The 23,381-nt window shown below is 33.8% G+C and overlaps 3 protein-coding genes across 5 annotated transcripts in view; all 3 read right to left on the bottom strand.

Moving 5' to 3' along the window:
* LOC145940443 (uncharacterized) overlaps positions 1 to 7,881 on the bottom strand; it is a 9,279-nt gene extending 1,398 nt beyond the window's left edge. Inside the window, exons 1-11 of one of the 3 annotated variants that reach the window (XM_083045611.1) lie at positions 7,631 to 7,881; positions 7,061 to 7,162; positions 6,533 to 6,735; positions 6,314 to 6,381; positions 5,920 to 5,997; positions 3,404 to 3,900; positions 2,533 to 2,689; positions 2,008 to 2,172; positions 644 to 1,150; positions 427 to 565; positions 108 to 330 (exon numbers count right to left, since the gene is read on the bottom strand). In XM_083045611.1, the coding sequence (XP_082901737.1) occupies positions 108 to 330; positions 427 to 565; positions 644 to 1,150; positions 2,008 to 2,172; positions 2,533 to 2,689; positions 3,404 to 3,900; positions 5,920 to 5,997; positions 6,314 to 6,381; positions 6,533 to 6,735; positions 7,061 to 7,086 (2,063 nt within the window). In that variant the 5' untranslated portion in view covers positions 7,087 to 7,162; positions 7,631 to 7,881. Of the gene's footprint in view, positions 1 to 107; positions 331 to 426; positions 566 to 643; positions 1,151 to 2,007; positions 2,173 to 2,532; positions 2,690 to 3,403; positions 3,901 to 5,397; positions 5,417 to 5,919; positions 5,998 to 6,313; positions 6,382 to 6,532; positions 6,736 to 7,060; positions 7,163 to 7,630 lie in introns of those variants that run through there. The other 2 variants (XM_083045610.1, XM_083045612.1) reach the window with 2 other exon arrangements.
* Positions 7,882 to 8,877: 996 nt separating this feature from the next.
* Positions 8,878 to 16,209, bottom strand: LOC145940429 (protein zer-1 homolog). Its single transcript, XM_083045581.1, has 9 exons — positions 14,913 to 16,209; positions 14,568 to 14,850; positions 14,109 to 14,406; positions 13,654 to 13,859; positions 13,360 to 13,531; positions 12,379 to 12,702; positions 12,147 to 12,296; positions 11,782 to 12,034; positions 8,878 to 10,839 (listed from the first exon to the last, which is right to left on the bottom strand). Exons 1-9 carry the CDS (start codon positions 15,373 to 15,375, stop codon positions 10,640 to 10,642), a joined length of 2,349 nt encoding a protein of 782 aa, XP_082901707.1. The 5' UTR covers positions 15,376 to 16,209; the 3' UTR covers positions 8,878 to 10,639.
* Positions 16,210 to 16,524: 315 nt separating this feature from the next.
* On the bottom strand, positions 16,525 to 23,136 carry Sas-4 (spindle assembly abnormal 4). The gene is made up of 5 exons (XM_083045580.1): positions 22,796 to 23,136; positions 22,567 to 22,700; positions 19,132 to 22,340; positions 18,360 to 18,555; positions 16,525 to 17,929 (listed from the first exon to the last, which is right to left on the bottom strand). The coding sequence occupies exons 3-5, from the start codon at positions 22,326 to 22,328 to the stop codon at positions 17,798 to 17,800; spliced, it is 3,525 nt and encodes a 1,174-aa protein (XP_082901706.1). The 5' UTR covers positions 22,329 to 22,340; positions 22,567 to 22,700; positions 22,796 to 23,136; the 3' UTR covers positions 16,525 to 17,797.
* Positions 23,137 to 23,381: the final 245 nt, after the last annotated feature.

The following is a 23,381-nucleotide window of genomic DNA, read 5'->3' as shown; positions in this document are numbered from 1 at the left end:
TAATATATAGTATAGATATCTAGTACACAATCTGTATAAGTCTTTAATATATCTATTTACTTATGCTGCTGAAGACATATTGATAAATACATATGGTTTATATGTACCGTTTAAGATGACTGCGCATGGAACAATGTAGGGCAAGTGCTCTTTCCGTGTTTTCGCTGCGTGGCAGATATATCTTGCACAACTCGCAGTATTGTACCTCGACACGTTTTATATATTCCGCGCCGACCTTTATCATTTGTTTGCTCTTGGATTTTTTCTCCGCTTCGCTCGAACTTTCACCCTCGGTCTTCTCCTTCTTCTTATCATTAGATTCTTCGTCTTCTGTAGATGATAATATAAAATAATTATAAAAAGATAAAAATTAAATGCGACACTTTAATAAATTAGAAATACACGATATATTCGTTCGTCACGTACCGTCCACATCGCCTACGGAATCCAATGTCATAAAATTGTCAAGATTAACTTCCTTGTCGTCTTCTTCGGGCGCGCTCGAATCCGCTTCAGCTTCACCGCTCCCATTCGCGTTCATTCTTTCTCGCAGTATACTCTTTCTCTGGCGAAACGAGTAACTTACATTAGTGATACTGTTCCAAGGCAGGACTAAATAACGTTATCAGCATGGAAGAATTACCTTGATATGCTCCAGGGAGCACATATGCGTTTCGAAGAACATCGGTGAACGGAATTGGATGCGACAGACGCGGCAGAAGGGCGTGAGGAATCGTTTCATCTGACGGTGAGACTCGGACAATTGATGCGCAGCCTTCAAGGAGCGATAGTTCAGCTTACAAATGGCACAAAACATGGTACGGGAGGGCAACGTGCCGCGTGCTGCGTCTCGAGCCTCGATACGTCTCTGCTCCTGACGTTGGACGACTCTCATACGCGTGAGGGTGGCCTTGTGTCGAGCCGCTATACGCTTCATCGCCGCGCTATGACGACCGGAGAACAGGTGAAGCGAGTATTCCTTGAACGTTACGCTATGATGGGCGCAATGCGGACACTTGAGTTTGATGAATTTTCTACCGTCCCGCCTGCTCGGTAATTCTTCGGAACCTGCAGTCCTGTCGCGTTCCGTTTTCTCGTTTTCGCCCCGTTCCTCATCGTCCCTGTCATCGTCGTCGTCGTCTTCGTCTTCCTGTTTATTTAAAAAAAAAATATATATATATTATTGTTATTATTATTATTATTATATTAGTATATTATATATATTATTATTATTATTTATTTTAATCCTTGCCTTACGGCTTTGGACGGCTTCAAGCTTATTACATTTGTTTTTATATGTATTTTCATTTTGTGTGTATATCTTACGTCTAACAATTAATTACATAATTGATTATATTGAAATTAACTTAAATATAATTAATAAATATAATTAATTAAATATAACATCCTACATTTAAATTATAAATTATCAATTCAACTTATAACTTATAACTCTAATTGAAGTTATATACATATGTATATATAAAGAACACCAATTTCGGATTTAGTTACGATATATAATGACATTAGTAATAAAAATAAAATACGATAACATTAAGCATTAAACATTGAGGATAAACTATATCAGGCCTTCGAATCTAATTAAAAACAAACAAATTGCACTTAATTAATTAGATGTTTAACTTTTAACTTTTAAACGTTTCGCTTTTAGACAACCAGAACAAAACATCAGTGAAATTAAAATTAAAATACAAAATTTAAAAATTAAAATTAAAGTTTAAAATCTAATATCAATGTCGACGTTATAATTAGAGTCAAAAAATTGATTAAAATTGAAATAAAATAAGATTAAAATTAAAATCACAAAACCAACAAAGATGTAGAACCCGACATCACAAACAGATAAAAAATATATATAAAATAAAATAAAATAATAAAATGAATTTGCAAGTTAGAAAGACGTTGGATAATGGTGGTAATCGTGCAAATATAATTATTAATAATTATCATATACTGACTAATTAATATATTAAGAACAACTTTCACCTCTCTCTTCTGATCATCATCGTCTTCTTTGATATCATCGTCCTTCTCCTCCTCATCCTCGGTATGTTCCCTCTCTCTATCCTGTTTCTCCTTCTTGCGTTTGTCCTCCTTCTTCTTCTTCTCTTCCTCCTCTTCCAGTTCTTCCTCTTCGTCGCCTTCGTGCGGCTGTGTAAAGTTCATTGAACAAATATTACCAAGTGATTCGAGTGCAAACAGAAGAATATTAGTTATATATATATATATCAAAAATATTGTAATAATGTTATTGAGAGGCTTCTCGAGACAAACTGCTCGTTAGTGAGAATCCAACGTTAAACATCAGATGACAGTTTGATATTTAATGAATAAAAAAATGATTAAATATTTTTAATCAAGTTTTAACGCAATTTGTACTCATCCCCAAGTGTATATTCTTGAATTTTAATTCATATATTCATGTTACGTGTTTACATACCTTTGTACGTAATATAATGTAACTGAATTGAGTTAAATGACTCGACTGACTCAAAATAACGATTGAATTACCTTCTCCTCGTCGTCCCAATTACTCTTATTATCATCTTCTTCGTCATCGTCATCGGAAAACTCGGCATTTATGGCTTTGGCCATCTCTCTATCCTTGTCCTTCACGCTGGTTCCCGATCCCGAGTCCTTTTTACTTCCGGGTAGCCTAGTTCCGCTACTAATGACACAGCAATTTTGTTTTGACTTATATTATTTTTCTTCGTTCCATTTTTTTTTCGTGCTCCTTCATCTTTCATCTTTCATGTATCATCGAGCAAAACTTGGAGCTGACAGATGATACGTAGAGAGCAAATATCGCGAGTTTTTTTTTTTTTTTCTATCTTATGTCTCAAAATATATGAAAAGCTTTTCGTAGCTAAAAGTATCTACTATTCGTCTTTTTTTATTTTTTGCATCGCGTTTTTGGATTTCTTCACATTCGGCTGTGCGCTAAAAATTTATTATACAGTCGTGTCGCTATGTGTATCAAACATTTAAAGAGAATTAGCTCATCTCATGATGAATAAAGTGTACAATTATTTTACTTCTCGTATCAAAAGCGATTCTATATACATTTGCGTTTTATTTTTTGATGATACACACATAGAGACATAATCATTATGACATTCCTTCTTTATTATAGAACCCTGCAAAAAGCTCTCTCTCGGCAGCTCAGATTTATACATCTCGAGTGCGAATTGTTTGTACATCCTGGACATACATAGTTATTTACTCTTATGCATTTATTCACACATACTGATACCTCGTTTCTATCGCTTTCGCTTTTTTTTTTTCTCTAATCATCGTCTTGGGTCCAGGTCTCACCAGGTGGACCTGACCTGGAGGATGCTGTATCGAAGGATACGAAGGATTGTGATATGAATAAATTTACCTCCGGCGCAACTTGGTAGTAGTGGTCATGCGCATACGCTGGACGTAGTCGCGCGAGCGCGAGCCCAGGAGCTTACGACGATAGTCGAGCGAGTGCAGGGTACGCTTGCGTGCCAGGATGACGTCCGTGCGCGAGCTGACCCGGTGAAACGCGCCCCCTCGGCCGCTGCCGCCGCCTCCGGCGCCGGCGCCGCGGGTCGAGATCCGACCCCGGTAATTCGAGCTCTGATGCGACATTCGCCCGCGACTCGACACGTATCTCTGAGCCGGGGGCGGCGCCATTTCGCTAATCCTGGGGGGTGGCGGGGGCGCGTAGCTCCGCGACGCGGAGTGACGGTCCTCGGAACGGTGGTACGACGAGGCGCGCTCGCTCTGTCTCTTGTCCTCGTAAACGCCGGTCGACGACGAGCCCTTATTGTCGTCGTAGGGGGCGGACGCTGCTGAAGAGCCGCCGTAAGACGAGTACCTCTGCGAGCCGCTTCCGCTACCACCTCCACCCTGCCAAATCAAATTCAATTGTGCTGTCTCCTTCCATTTCTCTCTTTTTTTTTTTTTTCATTTTCTGCTTCTCTCTTTATTCTATTCTATATATATTTAAGTATACACGTATGCGTGCTTAGGTAATTACGTATCCTTTTTTCCTCGTCCTTCCCTTTCCTACTTTACCTTCGATTCACTCCTTCGTTCTTTAGGTCTATTTAAGTCTTAACTGCGCTACCCTGGGTCCAACGAGTGATTGACTAAATGGCTAAGCTGATATACTATATAAGCGATTGCTCGATCGACCGGATGAAAAATTGATTGATCGATTTAGATATACGTTTCTATTTTCTATAAATTTATTTTTGCGTTTTTCATCATTTTTTTTTTTTTATGGTTTCGCATGCATGCAGCGCTAATCGTTTACCATTTAAAAATGGTCCAGCCATCATGATCAGAGAGTGGGCGATTATAATAATCACGGCTTCTACACCCATTCGTTCACCTATATACCATATGTATAACTTTTGACTTTCCCTACATATATAAGAATCCCTAAATTTTCCTCATTATGCCTTATTATGATACATTTTGATACTTCGCGTAACCGGTCAATCTGTTAAAAATGTAATCTCTTGGGCTAGCTATCCTCATTTCGATCCACTCGACGAGATGCACTCGATATAACAAGTAGTATGTAACATAATAATGTTTCTCGATAGACCTTTCCAACTTAGTCGAATTATATCTCTCATTATATACATGTGAAATTCCTCTCCATGACGCATCGAATCTCTCGTGCGAAGATGATAATCGAACACGAAAGTAACAAAGCTGTTGCTATATTGTATATATATATATATGTAATCGTTTCTAAATATATAGTCGTGCTTGGGTCGCATCTGGGAATAACGAGATATATATTACGTATCTCTATATTCATTTTTGATATATCATCTATATTCTCGTTCACATCATCCCCTCTCTAAGTATTTTTTCCTTATTCATTGCGTATAGGGACTTTAAGCGTTTTTTAATTCTCTTTTAAATCTCCATGTCATTGTTAACAAAGTCGAACGTACGTCTTAATTGGAAAGGTCTACGAATATGTATATATATATTTACTCAAAAATATCTTTTTTTGCGCTCTCATATAATTTATATATAACTTTTGACATAATTTAGAGACAACGGGTGCTTATATAGATGGTACTTTGCACCCTTGCGTTATGAAAATTCCATATGTCATAAGGCAATATATATATGTCGGAGCATTCCATCCTTTCTACAATTTTTCTCTCTACTCTCATCGTTATTACTGCATAGTAAATTAGCTTAACTTGCGCTTATCGCTCTATTTAAATACGGGGAATAAACGTGATGCAACTCGCACATATATGCGTATACATCTATTCGTTTGATTTGTTTTCCCAGACTTTTTTTTTTTAAACAGCTCTCAAACTTTAATACGACTCATATGTGCGAGTAATATGGTAGGCAACGTTATATAAATACCATCTAGGTATCGTTTCATCTTTGAATAATTTTATCTTTTAATAATTTGACGTTCTTTCGTAGCGTTCCACCGCAGTAGTGCCCCAACGCAAAAAGAACGAGTGTTCGAGTAGCCGTTGGCACGCGTCGCTTGAAAGGAAAGTGACAACTTATGAATGCTTCGCACTAAAAAGAGCAACGCCAATTTTTTTTTCTTACATTACGAGTGTCCTGAAAATTATTTGCTACTCCTTCATGTGTAACTTTTAATCTTAATCGGTCTAATATCTTAATCGACAAATGAAACAAGCTTTCAGGACCATCGTTTTCAAGCATATATAAGATATAGAGAAATGATATTTAAATCTCTCCCAATTAAAAATGATTGCTCAATTATATAATAAAATGTCAATGGCTACCAGAGATTGTTGCAAATTAATATACCGTACGTATAATCTTTATAGTTAGATTAGTAATTATATCTTATGTGACATATAAACAGATGGAGCAGATTGAAAAAAGTGAGAGGGACAGAATACATACCTGATAAGAATCACTTCTTATCCTTTTACGCGCAGAGTCGCTGGATGATCGATGGTCGTCCCTTCCAGAATAGGAATCCTAAAAAAGATATATTCAATATCTTGTACAAAAAGGCATTTATGATTTTTCCATATGTATTCTAAATATATACTATATCTAAATATATACAGAGTGCTCTTAAAGTTTGGCCACCTATTTCTGAAACACCCTGTATACATATAAATATACATACTAATATTACTATTTAATGCGCCACTTAAAGCCCTACAACTTTTATTTGAATCATTTTTCTCAAAAAGCCTTTGTTTTCGAGATGTTTGACTGTTGCAGGACTTTTGACACACCCTGTATAAATTTAAATATATCTAATAAGTATCTAAATATATATACTTACACGAGGCCTCTTGTAATTGTTCGAATGTTCACCACGACCACCCCTGCTCGAATATCTCTCGGATCCTCCTATTACAAAAAGTCAAATTGACATTAGCAAAATTGTTGGTTTATTTTGACTATTGTTCCTTGTATCGCAAGTTTCATGATTTCACATGATAATCCCTAATTGTGCACATTTTTAAGTACATACTGATCACATGTATTTCATGAATGCTACCTGAATTATATTTGGAGCGAGAATCATAGCTTGTTGTAGAATATTTGAATCTACCGCCTCTTGAGGACGAATAACCTCCTCTGCCAGATAAATTTCCACCTGCTGAACCACTACTCCATTCGTTCCCTCCGCCACCACCTCGACCTCTGTAAGACCCACCTCCACGAGGAATAAATCCACGGCCGCGAGAGCTCATGGTGGAACTAAAAATAAAAAAAGATTCAAACAATTTTGTCATTATACTTTATTTATTTTTAATATTTAATGTCTCGATACATTTCAATATCTTTATCCAAAAAATTTTTTTGACTATTTCGTGATCACAATTGAAGAAACTTGATAATATAGCAAATATAGCAAATATAGCATTTTATATAAAAAATATATGGCGTAAAGTTGTATAAAAGTGTTGTTTGAAGTACGCAGGAGGCTTATTTATCGAGATGTCATATTAAAGCAAATAATTTTGTATTAATCTTGCAGATCAAATGCAACCCTCTGCGACATTAATGAACGTACTTTACCAACCTGTATTTATTGTAACCATAGCTCATGGTTGCAACTTATTGATGAACGAGATAGAGAGAAAGAGAAAGGAGGCTGTAATCTCCTTGATGCAGCGTCAATAGTCTATGGACAAAACACAAATATTTTTATACACACACAAAGTATGCGATTACAGATTATATATCCAGAAAATATACATTGATAGCCTCCTCACCGCTATAAGTTGCCAGTCAGATTAATCCTATGATCGATATTCACACAAATACTCGCACAATGAAACATATAAATTATTTTTCATGGGGGAAAAAAAAAAAAAAAAAAAAAAAAAAAAAAAAAAAAAATAGAAATAGTATAACGAAATAGTTGGTTAAACAAACAACATCGAAGGAAATCATCGTGGACAATAATAACGATGCCAAAAGGGAAACACTTATGTCCTTTAGTCTCTGAAAATCATCACGGATTTGTGGTGGAAGAAAAAAATTCTAAACCGATAATATTGTATTCGATTGAAAATAACGGCCGCAATATCGACATCTTTTCATATCTCGCGTATAAATCTCGGGGAAAAACGTGGGACGGAGGGCTTACCGTGACGAGTTTAGAAGAGAATACGTAGGCTTCTTCGTTTCTCCTTATTATATCACGACGAAGAAGGCGATTACAATCGAGCCTTCGATCCGCGCGACAGGGCGCCTTGATAAAAGCGCAATCTTCCTCTTCTCCTTTATAGATTTCCGATTCTCACAAGTCCTTTCGTAGAGTCCACGCCAAGTTGGATCACGACATCGACCGGAGTAGATAAAATGTCGGCACGCGAGTTTTCGAAGTGGCGTTTCATAACATACAACGCAACGTCAGACGGCTGACGTTTCATTCGTCGCGTGACGTCAGGCGTCGCGCCGTGATTGGCTGCCGCCGCGAGGGACCCTAGGAACTTACTAGCCGACGACCAATCGGTGCGCAGGACAAGCTAGTTGTAGAGGGCGCTCTATTCGACGCGACGAATGTTTCGAGACGCTTCGATTGGCCAATCAGAGCACAGAATCTTTCCCTCCTTCGTCCCGATTGGTCAATCGATCAAATAATTCGAATATTTTATTATATGAATATTAATAATATTCTTATAATGATATTAATATTAATTATATTGATATAATTATTTTAATATTATTAATTAATTATATTAAAATTAATATTAATATAATTATATAGATTAATATTAATATTATTAATAATACAATTATAAGAATATTATTAATATTCTTATAATTAAATATTAAAAGTATATTAATTAATTTCTGAATATATTATTTATTTTAATATTAATAAATTCTAATAAAATATTGTAAATATTATATTATTAATATTAATATTAATATATTCAGAATACGTGTATATTATAATTTATTAATAATAATATTTCGTTTCAAATACACACGAGTCGGCTTTTATAGTACAGGAAACGTACATTACTTTTTTTTGCTTATCTAATATTATTTTATACTAAATATATTTCCATATAATAAATTAATTAAAATTATCATTTATCAATATTGAATTTTTGTGCTTTGATTAATATATATCAATTTTTTATACAAAATTCGTACGATTTGAACAAGATATTTATTATTCATATTAATGTTTTATTATTTTTTAATTATATTACTGTTATTATTGTACTTTATTTATCACATCGAAATATATCGTCATCATGAATTAAAGAGAGAAGAAATCTTTACATCAATACATATATTTACAATCATCAATAACGCAATTATTTCTTGAAAAAAAAAGAAAAAAAAAAAGAAAAGGTAAAAGGAAAAATAAAAGGCGTATTTGAATTAATCTCTTATAGATCATACTATATTATACATTAAACAAACCAGGTATGCTTTGATGTATTATTTGCTTACATCATCGTCACATACGTTATTGACACTCGCTGTAATTATTCACTTTGCACATTTCCTAATTGCCCAGCCTACAATAAAAGACAAAGCTGGAAATTTATTAAGAATATACGTTCAATTATATATAATCGGTACAAATTGATTGAATTTTTGTTCAGAAAAATTTTTTAATACAGTAATAACGATAACATACAAAACATTTAAATTTAGTATACTGCATTTCCACATAATTCTATTTACACACAAGAGATTCTTCTTCAAGTATATCTTGTCATGTTCGTGTTGAAAAAATCGTACTATGGAAACAAAAATTATTTCTATGATATATATATATATATATCTACAAGAGAAAGATAGAGAGAAAGCAAGGGAAAGGGGGGAAAAAGATCAAAACATACATCCACATATCGTATGAAAGTTAAATACGCTTAGTTAAAGACAAGTAATAAATGTGCAACTGCATTATTAGCTGCAATTATCTATTTTTGCTCTCTTTTCAGACAGTCAGACTTCTGTATTTTAAAAACTCACATCAAGACAACAAAACAATCTTTCTTATTTTGAATTATTCCCTCAGTTTCCCCCGGCTCTTATTCCTTCCAATGTCGCAAAATGAAAATTCCATTACAATTACATATTTACGCATGTAATAAACTCACTAGTCATTTTCATTCTATGCATGACAAAGTGGCGAAATGTACAATTTAATGAAAGAACAACACGAGAGAGAAGAAGCGCTCGGCTCTTATGGAAGTTTAGCTCATTAAGAATAATTAGGGGTGATCAGAATATGAAGAAGGCTCGACTGATATTAAGCGGACTATGTACATCGATCGGACAAAGTATTCTCGGTTCAAGGTTCGACTATTAATTATTGGCAATAATATATACCGGTATATTTTTGCCGGAAATTGAATAGTCGTCTCAAAATACTCTGCATTTATATGCTTTAACGCACGCATACATACATACATACATACATACATACATACATACATACATACACACACACACATACACATACACATACACATATATGTATACACACATGCATACTTTTTGTAATTATAATATTGAGCATCCGTTCGTTTCCATCGTTTTTTTTCGAAGAAATTGTCTCGTGGAATTGATTTCTTAACATTTTTTTTCTCCTTTTTTTTAAGGCTCCTGCATACTCACTGCAGCCATCTTGAATTGGATGACGTCAGAAGCGAGAAAATATATCATGAAAATTCTTGCGACGTACGCTAAAATAAAAATGTTTTTCAATAAAATAGCGTTTGTAATCGATAGATCCGATTCGCAATAAATATTTGCTTTTACATATTAAATTATAACAAAATGAGAGTCTTCGGTATATTTTAACATTATAACAATTATTTTAAAAATAGAAACACTGCACTAAAACGATAAATGACGCTGTAAGTCGCAAGAATAATTTATGTCATTTTCACGCTTTATAGTTTATAGTTTTGCCAAATGTGGCGCTGTCGTACAAATTTTACGGACTTGGCAATCGAGTATGCAGGAGCCTTAATCTGGGCTCCTATATATAATTAAATTCCTTAAATTTCTCCGCTATTGTTCGTTCGTTATAATGGTACTAATTATAATTTGCCTTGTCTATAACAATAAGGAGACGACATAAGTTATGCAACGTGTGTACGTTACTCTAACGACCTCTCTCTTAACCATCGAGACTATATTCCGGGTCTAAGGCCGAATGAGAAACGTTTACATCGTCGGAATGGGTCTCGTATTGATAGCAATTTTCAATCACTAGGTTCGCGAGTTCCTTTATACGCTCGTACGGCCTAGGATCCGCTATCACTGTATGCAATTTCTCCATTCCTCCTTCCTTGACCACTAATGCGCAATATTTGAATGCTAAAACAAACATCGGACATTGTAAAATAGCCAAAAGACATATATGTATTCGCGACACATATACAGGGTGTCTCAAAAGTCCTGCAACAGTCAAATATCTCGAAAACAAAGGCTTTTTGAGAAAAATGATTCAAATAAAAGTTGTAGACCTTTAAGTGGCGCATTAAATAGTAAATGTGACTATAAATAGCATTGTTAAGGCCTCGTAAAATTTACTTTGAAATTTTTAAATGGAAAATCCTATTTTTGATTACATATTCATGTAGCTTATCTTAAGAGCTTTTCAAAACACTAAAAGTTTTTGCCATTAAGTATTTTTCGAGTTATGAGGCTTGAAAGATACAGTATTTTTGACGTAAAATACAAAATATTTTGTAAAACATTCAGTTTTCGGTAATCTTACCTTAATACTTTTATGCACAGAATAATGAGACCAATCAATTGGTGTGAAGAAAACGCATAATTGTTTTTAAGAAAAAATATGTTGCACATTGTATACATTTTCTTAAAAATAATTATACATTTTCTTTACACCAATTATTTGTCTAATTATTTTATGCATAAAAGTATTAAGATAAGATTAGAAAGCTGAATATTTTACAAGATATTTTGTATTTTGTCAAAATATTGTAAATGTCAAACATTATAATTTGAAAAGCACTGAATGAAAAAAAACTTTATTATAGTGTTTTGAAGAGCTCCCGAGGTAAATTACAAGAATGTGCAATCAAAAATAGGGATTTCGATTTAAAAAATTTCAAAGTAAATTTTACATGACCTTAACAATGCTATTTATAGTCACATTAACGTTACTATTTAATGCGCCACTTAAAGCCCTAAAACATTTTTTTCAAAAAGCCTTTGTTTTCGAGACATTCGACTGTTGCAGGACTTTTGGGAGATCCTGTATGTATGAGAGAATTAATAATCGCATATACGTACGATATACTTTGGTGAGATTGGCGAGAGCCCAAGCAGCCCAATGTTGACACGGAGAAGTATGATATACATCCAACAGACGCAATAGCGGTCCGAACGAGCGATAATTGATATTACGTTCCGCGTTCAAGTCCCAACTCTCGATCGCCTGTACCATGTATTTGAGAACCTCGTTGCGAGTCGGTTTCTCTATCGTCCAAGCTTCAAGGCCATCGGATGCCATGTGCGCCAATATTCCAGCAGCGTTGTACGGAACCTGTGCAAGAGGTATATCTATTATTATTGATGAAAAAAGTGTTCGAATAAAAATAGACGATTGATAATTAATCGAAGGAAAAGAGAGAGAAAGAGAGAAAGAAATATGAAACCTCAATTCCGTCGCTATTAGAGCGTAACAAGCTGGCGAAGACAGTCACGTATCGTTCTTGCATAAGATGGATCCGAAGATATTCAACTTCCGCCACATTGCCGAGTAAACCCATCATATTTCTCAGCAATTCCTCTTTATGCGGATATTGCTAAGGGAAACAAACGAGAAAATATTATTACGATATAAACAAAAATGCGCGCTCAAACATATATAAAATGATAAAACCTTACCTTCACGCATAGAAGGAAAAGCGCCATGCCTTTCTCGTCTAAGAATCGTTGGCAATTCACGGACGTTTCATCCGTCATGTTCCACATCGTCGACCATGCGACCTCTAATACGTCGTCAAATATGTTGGACTCCACTCTGTATTCGACCAATTCTAACATAGTCTTGACGCAACCCAGTTTGCCGAGTAGTTTCTTCTCTTTACCTTCCACTTGACAGGCCAGAGAGTTTAATAGATATATGCCGATTCTTTGGACGAAACTCTCTGGTTCCGAATGCTTGGCTGAATGTAGAAGCACCTTCACGAGTGCTTCGTAATTCGACATCTACAAAATTGAAGGTGCTGAAGATGATGACGATGATGAGGACAATGTTGCGATAGTTATATTATCACTTTTACTATGTATTAATTATATTTACTCATATAAATTAAATTAAATTATTTAATTAAATTTAATTATATATTTATTTAATTATATTTATTTATAATATTATTTATAATATATTATTGCACAGAAAACGTTTCTTTATTGAGATAACGTAACAAGTATAAATAATATTATATTATATTATAATATATAATATATTATATATAATATTAAATATAATATTAAAATTAATAAAATGTAATAAAATAAAAATATTAATCTTTTTTCTTCATCTTTATTGATTGTCATAATATTTAATAATATAATATTAAATATTATGACAATCAATAAAGATGAAGAAAAAAGATTAATATTTTTATTTTATAAATTTTATTATATTTTATTAATTTTAACATTATATTTAATATTATAATATAATATTATTATCAAATATAAAAACGAATATTAATATTATATTATTTATACTTGTTACATTATCTCAATAAAGAAACGTTTTCTGTGCAATAATCAGCGATTTAATCGCAAAGAATTTATTCGATTAAATGCAACGTTACTATCAATGCGAAAATTTAAAAGAAAGAAAATGATACAAACCACATCTTGTGGTATGCGAAATTGACACAACGCCAAACAACCGTTCCTCATCATAGTTTCCTCGTCTCTGTGCGCGCTCATGCCGGCAAGTAAGGTACTGATAATCCTCCTCTTCATTCGCGCAACTAGTTCACCCTTCTCCTTCATCTTCACTATATAAAATAACGTGGCGCTGCAATATTAATATGAGAATTAAAATTGTGCAAGCATTAATGATGTTTTCTCAAGCCTCGCAATTACTTTTCCCGGCAGTGGGATTTGTAAATAATAAAACGTAGATATTATATTCTATACCTTCCCGATATCTGTATATGCTTCTGCGCTGGATGCTTTTCCATCGCTTCCAAGACGGTACACAAGGCTTGATCCATTCTATGACAATTTTCATACCTAAATACGTGATACAGGTCACTCAGGACCTTTTGTAATAATTCCTGCTTATTGTCCATACAAACGTGAGCTGCGATCAATATTTGATCTTCGTTTGCGTCACCAGCCACCTGTGGAAATAAAAAATCCGCATGACAATCAATAAAGATGAAGAAAAGAGATTAATATTTTTATTTCATTAATTTTATTATATTTTATTAATTTTATTATATTTAATATTATATTATTATATTATATTTAATATATAATATTATTTAATAATTTAATTATATAATATAATATTTTATAATATAATTTAATATTATATTTTATTAATTTTACATTTGTATTTTAAAACCTTAATCATATGTGCGACTCACCACTTTTGCTGGTATATCATGCCTCCTGCAAGCACCATGAGCAGTACCGTAAAGCCCTAAAAATTGTAACGGCTTGTTTATCCTGGACGCAAGACCTGGTATGTCAGAAAGCTGACCGAAATTAGAATCCTCAATTTTCGTATAGACAGGACGTTCGGCTACGCCTCTACCCGCGAGATTCGTGCCGCCGATATCTAGGGATACCAACTGGGGTAAACCGTTCACTAAATCACATAAAATCTTATTGGGATTATCAAACTGTCCATGCTTGAAATTCGATTGCGATATATCCAAATGCCTGTAAAAATAATATTTCACATTAAATCTTTATCGTATCCGATATACAAACTTACTTTTCCATATCTCATTTTTAAAGTTGTAAGAAAATTTCACAGTGCCAAGTGTTTCGCAACGCTCTTATACTATTTATATAATTATATTACAGCTACCTTACTATACCTTAAATTCTTCAATTGACAGATATTCCTAACGAAGGATTTTGGATCAGTATTGACTTTGACGTTGTACAAAGTTAAGGACACTAGATTCGGCACCAGGTAATAAAATTCGAAGGTGTCGATGTCAAAACTATTCGACAGGTCCAGGTGCGTCAGATTGGTTAATCCCTTCAGAAGGATGGCGTATTCCGACGCAGGTATCCCTACGTATCCCAATGCCAGACGTCTCAGGTTTGGCGTTTTAAAGACATATCCTCGTTCGTAGTAATCGATGGATGAATCGGCTGCAAGAAACAAGAATTGTAAATAACTTAACAAACAATTTCCACGCAACAGACATCCTTACCCGCATTCAAACTCGACGGTACAACCATGGAAGTGCCGTGAAACGCCAGACTGTGCAGATTCTCCGAATTCTCATTGATATACTCTATACAGTGCTCCGTCAAGTTACTGCAATCGGTGAGCTCCAGCTCGTAGAGCTTGTGATTGACAACAGTGTTGACGGAGACATCGGTGAGGCTGCAATTGGATATCTTAACGTGTTTCAATCGGGTGGCTGTTAAATTCTTAAAAATCGAGAAGAAACAATCGTCGTCCTCGGTGGCCTCGCTGTGCTGCGCATACTCGATGATCTTGTCGCATATCTCGCTGGGGAAGATGATGCCCTTCCGCAGTATCCGATGACCGCGTCTACCCTTGAGCGAGACGATGTCCAGGTTCTCGCAGATCAGCTTGAAGCAGAGATCCGTGAGACGTTCCGGGCCTACATATTGATCCGTGTGAAATAAGTCGTCCAGCTCGGCCATCTCTCGACTTATTATTTTTATCGGATCACCACCGAATCACGCATGAAAGATAGAGAGAGAGAGAGAGAGCTAGAGAGAGAGAGGGAGGACTACTTTCCTCCTCTCCTCCTGTATGATTGCGCAATTTCTCGCCCGCCGCCGAGGATGGAGGAAATAAATAAACGTCCGACGAGCTGTCAAAAGTGCGAGTGACATCAGCTGGAGACGCGAGACGTCATGGCGTGTCAGAGTCAGAGATGTTGTTGTGTACGAACTGGCCGACCCGCTGACCGCATTCAGCTACTTATCCTCATCCGAGGTATGTGTGTTGTAACGCCGTGTAATAGTCTTACACGTCACACCTCGTCGTAAACAATTGGGGTACAGATTCGCGATACTAGGATCGGACACCCTCGAAATAACGCGATTTTTCCCACGATATCTAGAACGCTGCGGAAAGTAGCCTTACAGCTGTTACCACAACACTGTCGCCACCACCGTGTAACTATTACAACCAGGATCCACCTTTGCTAGTCCCGTCGCTTTTCTCTCTATATTTATTATCGTTTTCTCCCTTCTTCCTCCTTCTTTTTCTATTCTCGTTTATCTTTATGCGTCACGCTTGGATTTTGACACTTCTGACGTTTTCGTTGTACTATTTTGTATATGCGCGTTATTTAAAATATAATTTTATCGATTACGAGGTAGAGTTTATACGCGTGTAACGCATATGTGAATATATTTTGAGAATGTATAGTAAAATGTCTCTCTTCGCTCTCTCTCTCTTTGTCTAAAGAAGGGCAATCGAGATTAATCGATTGTATTTAAAAAATCGATTATTCTCCTGCGATCTATTTTCAAATTTCGATTAATCTTCTCCTCCGATGTTGCTTATTTATTTCGTTACATTTATACAAATAAATTTGCCTGGTGTAATATTTAAAATTTATATTGTTGGTAATAAATTTATTCGGATCAGCTGTTTTTGACAGAACAAACGCAATAACATGCTATACTGGATTTATTTATACCATAGATTATTTTTTGCGATGTGTTTTCAAATTCGATTAATCTTCTTCTCCGGTTTTACTTGATTTTACATACATTTTTATTAATAAATTTACTTTGTGTAATATATTTAAAATTTACTGAGATAGTAATACATTTATTCGGATCAGCTGTTTTTGACAGAACAATATGCTGTATTAAATTTACTTTTCGCTAACGTGAACAAATTATATATTATTTTCTATATATTAATAAAATTATCTCTTTATTTTTGTCCTATCTTTTCTGAGGCAACAGAAATGCTTTCACTTCCGGTTTAAATATTAAATATTAGAAAAATCGATTATTCTTTTGCGCGCGATTCATTTTCAAATTTCGATTAATCTTCTTTTTCGGTATTACTTAATTTTGATACATTTTAATAATAAATAAATTGATCTTGTGTAATATTTAAAATTTATACTTTTAGTAATAATAATATAAATTTATTCGGATCAGCAGTTTTTGACAGAACGACAACATGCTATACTAAATTTATTTCGCTAACGTGAATAAATTATACGTTATTTTCTATATTAATAACATTATCTCCTCATTAGGTTTGATCTATCTTTCAACAGAAATGCTTTCACTTCTGGTTTAGATATTGTCTGGACGAATCGTGTCTAAATATTCGTGCATCATGATCTGAAATTGTCAAACTCAGAAATGAAGGCATTTCTTAAAGTTTTCTGTACAATATAGAAATAGAAGAAGGGATGTAGATTTCTATCTATACAACAATGCGCCATATATTTTCATGTATTATTCTCATTTAGGTATAGACGATTAAATATTTGTAACAATAACAATATCAAGTATCTTTAGCGATTGTTCATAAATTAGAAAAATATATATAATCCTCTGTATTACTTTATATTCGCTTATTTTATAATAAAATTAACATTAAGTTTTAGATTTCTATAAAAAATAGTTATATTATGCGCAATATGAATTATTGTTCATGCTACTGTTTTGTAACTTAATTGTACATTAATTATTCAAAAACACCTGATACATAGATTTTTTTGATTCCTATAGAATCTTGTTATATTATGAATCAGCTGTTTTTCTTTCTCTCTTTTTTTGTAAACTGAAATTCCCTCTCTTGTATTATTCATTTGATTGACATTACATTATTATTTATTGGAATGTGCTAATTAGATATTGGATAGAAATTTTTGGTGTCTAGAATATTAAGAATTCTTTTCCAATAACTAATCAGTAGATCAACTTTTCATTCAGCACACGTATATATATCATTAGAATAAAGGCAATGTTTCGAATTCACAATATAGGTAATCAATAGAATAGAAACAATTTCAGAATAGAGGGATTCCACTGTATAATTTCTACTGAAATTCATTATAATAAATATCCTTGGTGCAAAAAAAACTTAATTATCGTATGAATCCATTAAAAGATTACCATCTTTGTCTTTCAATCGTTTTCTTCCGTTAAAATAGCGTGTTTCTTGAGTACCATCCACATAAACTAGCTTGACAGTTCCATTGGGATACTCTCGTCTCTGAAAAATTGACATTTTGAATGTATGTGCGACATTAACTGAAATGTACTTATAACTATTATTAAATTATTATATAATAATTATTATATAATAAATTATATTATATTACGTATAAAAGATACATCTCGCCTTTTTATTTAATAATAGTAATAATAATATTATATAATATTATATTATAATAGTAATAATATTATATATTATATTTATTATATATTATTATTATATTATATTATACATTATATATAATATATAATATATAATAATATATAATAATAAATATATAAATATAATATACAATAATATAATTATTATATTATATATTATTATTACTACTATTAAATAAAAAGGCGAGATGTGTGTTTTATACGAATGAATCAAAATAGTATATTTAAAAAAATTGTAAAATTGAAGTTAAACTAGTTACTCTTACCTTGTGCTCTTTCGTATGAATTTCTCTCTGGCCATTCGGTAAAGTCAGAATTCTATCGCCATTATTAAAGGTTTCCGCTATCGTTCCATCCGGCAGGGACCATTTTTCTGTACCATCCGCTTGTGCTATTCGTACAGCTCCGTCTGGGAATGAAACTTCAATGGTACCATCCGATGCACGCTTCTCCACTTGACCGCTATAAATATATTTTTTTATATAAATATTCATACGACTATATAATCATATATAAATATTCATATATTCATATATAAATATTTATTTTAACTTATATTTTTTAACTATCTTTAATTATATTTTTTTTTCATATTAATATTTATATATACATAAGATATATTTAATATTAATAATTTAATATTAATAATATTATATATATATATTCATATTTAATATTTATTATATTATATTTAATATTTATTATATATTTAATATTAATATTAATATTTACATTTATTAATATATATTAATATTCACATGTATATATATATATATTTTTTTTTTAAATCATTTAAATATTATATATATTTTTTCACATTTTTTTTATATTATATGTATATACACACATATATATATGAATATTTATATGAAAAAAAATATATATATATAATATATATATAATATGTATATATTTTTTATTCATCATGCATATTGATTATTTCAGTATAAAAAATAAAAATAAAGCGCAAAAAATAAATCCGAAAGATAAATGTAATAATAAAAAAGACGATATAAGGGGGCACAAATAAAAACATACTCGGGAAATTCTAAAATCTCAAAGCCATCCGGAGTCGTCGTATGCCAAGTCCTAGTCGTGGCGTAGAAATATTTCACTCTTCCATCCTTGTCCGTCTCGCGAACGTCCCCGTTATAATAAATCATCTTCGTGATTCCTCGATCCGGAAAGACTTTCTTCACATTACCGTTCGGATACCAATGTTCTACACGTCCGTCCGAATATTGTATCTGTTTCACGTCCTTATTAGTGTTCGCTTCGCTGGTCCGATGACGAAGAGAGGAGGGACATGACGTAGAGCTAGGACTCTTCTCATGTATCCGATTTTGCATCCTTATATCGTCCTCATTATTCACATCTCGTTTAATGTGACTCGGATTTTGATCCTCCAGGAGATCCGATGTCGCGTCTTTCAGCAAATTTTCATACAAATACTGCTTCTTCCTCGCGATGCTTTCGTCCGGGAATTTTGTCGCTTTATTGCATTTTGGCTGCGAACTTGCAATCCCGACTTGTTTAGACTCTACTTTCTTATTATCTACAGATATATTATCTACTTGTTCTAAATCGTCGTTTATATAAACAGTTTTTACAATCGATTCCATCGACTTGTCCCCATCCTTATCTTCGGGAGCAGAAAAATCCGACGAAGACATCATCTTCGCCGGAGGCTCTTTGGACGGAGGTGCGACGATACGTCTATTAATTTGATTGATAGCCTTGGTGATCATTTGTCCACTTTTCCTGGTATTTCTGAGGTTTGTCTTCTTGACGTTCCGCAGACTCGCGAGTTCTTCCTTCAGCTTCGAAACTTCCGCCCTTAGTACGCGAAGTTCACTCTTGTACCTGGATTCTGCGGCTGTCCATCTGCTCTCCCTGACGCTCAGCTCTTCCCTCAATTTGTCCAACTGCTCCTGCAAATCCTGCGCCTTCTGCCTCTCCGTCTTGTTCTGCTTCGCCTTCTCCTGGGCGTCGCGAACTCGATTCTCCATCGCGATCCTCTCGCGGGCCAGCCTCTTCCTCTCCTCTTCCAATCGGTTCTCCACTCTTCTTCGGTTCTCTTCGAAGTTCCTCTCCTTCTCCGCGTAATCCTTACGCAGGCTCGTCTGTTCCTCCTGCAGGTTTCGCCGCTGAAGCAACAAAGCCGCGCTCTCCTTCCGAAATATGTCGATCTCCTTCTCGAGTTCCAGCAAACGGCTCTTCAGAAGTTCAGGTTCGAAGGTTCTAGTATCATTTGTTCGATTTATTCGGTCCTCGGATGGATAGGAATCGATATCTTTCGCATTCGAGTGTATCTTCGCTATCTTCTCCATTATTAGCTTCTTCTCCGGCTCGCTTTTCAATATATATTTTTTCCTCTGAACGTCTGACGATGACGATGATGATGATGATAGGATGGATTGTTGCTCTTCTTCGTCGGACGTTTCGACAATTTCTTCTATTATCGTGCACTCATCATCTTCGTATATATTCTTCATTTCTTCTTCATTTTCTTCTTCATCAGCCTTCGTTAAGCGATAATATGTATCCTTCGTTATATGTTCCCGCAAGAACAACCGTCTCGAGACATCGATTGTTTCTTCATCGCTCGTAACTTTCAGGGAAGACATCTGTTTCTCATAATTTAACGGCACAAATCTCTCTTCAACGTCGGACAACTCTGACGTTTCATCGTTCCAGTCTTGTTGCTCGAGAGAATCTCTGAAAGATTGATCTGCCGCGTCAGTTATATCTATAGTTCTGTATTCGTTGTATTCTGAGAATCTAACGCGATGATTTGCATCCGAAGATTCACTATCGCGCGCTAAATTATTCCCCTTGGAAGTGTCTGCCTCTTCATCGCTGTCTGATGATGATGATGAGGCTGTGATAATATCTAGATCGTGATTTTCCAAACAATCATTATGTACTTTATCACTTTGCGACACTTCTTCAGCATTTGTTGAATGTTTCCTCTCTTGCGCATCATTGACAGGTACTGTATTTAAGTGAGGATCGACGGTGGCACTAATACGAGACTGTTTATGAATGCTAAGTTGTTCCAACTGATGCTGTATCCTAGGTTTTGAATTTTCCACGTGTGCAGATCGTTGAGATGTTGATTCTACATCATCTTCGCCTGTAGAATTCAATCCCTTCTTTATTTTAAACGGCGAGGACTGCTGCAAAAATGCCAGCACCGTGCTCGATGTCGAACAGAAGCTAGAATTCTTCGCTTTCTCTTCCATGAGTTCGAATATCCTCATTTCTTCCAATTCTCTGTCCATCTTCGAATCGGAATCCGACGTATTCTCCTGCGTGTATCTTGTTCGATCGGAAGCAGCTTGTTTACTTGGAGTAACAAATCCGGATTTACCAACGATCTTGTTTCTCGGTAATGGAACACTTTTTAGGCTCAACTGTCGCTTTCCACCTGTTACGAAATTATTTGGAGATTTCGAGACTACAGTGGATTTTCTGCACTTATCACTTTTATCGATACATTGTTTAGGAGTTGAAGACATGCTGCACTTTCTTGTAGTTGTTGGTTGTTTTGAATTTTCAGAGGTTTTGAATCTCGAAAGTCCTTGGCCTTTCTTGAGGAATGGTCTCTTTGGCTTAGCATCAGCGCACGCATTTGACGTAGCTTCTGACTCTCTCTTCAATTTCTCTTCCAGTAGTGTTTGAAAATCCTTTTTAGGCGAAGGAAGAGGAATATCGTCAATTGGGATACAACTATTCGAAACCGCATTATCCAACGATAGCGGTTTTATTCCTTCTATCAACAAATTTGCATTTAATTCTTTGTCTGGCGATAATATACCGGAATTATAACGTTTAACCGAATTTCTATTTTTATCAACAATTGCGGAGATGTCTGAATCTTTAGCTTCTTCCTCCTTACAAGATTCATACAATGCATTAGCATTTTGAGTCGATACTTCTTTGTCGATCATTTTCAACGCATTATCCAAATTTTTCGCATTACATTGGAAATCTGAAGCTTCTTCGTCAAATATTGTCCCATCTGTCTTTATCCCATGCGTAACATTTTCTGTATTTTCGATGATGTCACTAAGATCATGTATCGTCAAACCAAGTGCTTTGCAAATACGATTCTGCTCGTTGCTTAAAACCTCTCTTTGCATCTGTTGCTGTTTTAATAGCCTTTCTTGTTGTTCTATTTGCCATTGTCTTAGTTTTTCTAATCGTTCAGCTATAGAAGCTTCTATATCCATGGCTTGATATATCTGAAATAATTGAAACAATCAATTTTTAATTTTAAATCAGTTTTGTTCTAAAGAATCATATCTAATCTGTGTGTGTGTGTGTGTGTATATATAATATTTAAGTATAAGTTACATCTAGAAAAGCGTCACATGTAATTAAAATCTGAAAATCTGAAGAAAAATTCAAGTTTCTGTAAAAATAATTTCTCAATGATATATAAAATAAGCACAAGAATAAGAAACTTACTTAAGAAAAGCACACAATACTTTTAAAGGCATTGAGTAATGTAATATTAATGTTGATTTAGCGCTGTATGAATACGTCTTAAAAATTAAACGAGATAAAATGCATTTAGGTTGCAGATAGATCCAAAGCGCAGTCTGAAATAAAATAATAAAGACATTATTTACAAATGACGTTTATAATTTTATTTTTCTTTTAAAACGATAATAGTATTTTATAAATATATATCTACCTTTATAATACAAAAATAATTTTAAGTCATAAATATAATGTTTCATTATTCATTCCAATCAAATGCAAATATTTTATCGTTCACTCTTTTTCGTATATAAGAATCAGTATTAAATACACAATTCTACAAAATAATTGTTGATAATATTGTTGATATTTTCAAAGAATCATGCATATCAAACGGTTATGGCGGGACGTCACAGACGCCATCTTCGTTATTGCTTGAAATTTTTATAAAAAAGTCCAATTTTCATGAACAACAAGATTGGAATGGATTGGTTATTCGCTAGGGAATGAAGGAAAGACACCCTAAATATTTTTATACAGAGAATCCTAAAATTTCCTGTTGTTGGAAACTAGCCTATAGATTTTATATACATATATATACATACATTTAATAAAAAGCTTTTTTTTTATATTACAATATTTAGATATATACTATATAATACTTTGAAATGTAAATAAATTATAATATATAAATATTGGAATATAAATTAATAAATTAACATACATCACAAGCTATATGAAATTTGTCGCATATTATAAATTTATAAATAAATAATGTATAATTTGACTATATTCAGAAT

The sequence above is a fragment of the Prenolepis imparis genome, unplaced genomic scaffold (genome assembly GCF_030444845.1).
Source record: "Prenolepis imparis isolate NDT839.2.m4 unplaced genomic scaffold, iyPreImpa1.0 SCAF_9, whole genome shotgun sequence".
In the NCBI taxonomy this organism is placed as follows: domain Eukaryota; kingdom Metazoa; phylum Arthropoda; class Insecta; order Hymenoptera; family Formicidae; genus Prenolepis; species Prenolepis imparis.
The sequence above is the reverse complement of the archived record's forward strand: the minus strand, read 5'-3'. Positions and strand labels throughout refer to the sequence as shown.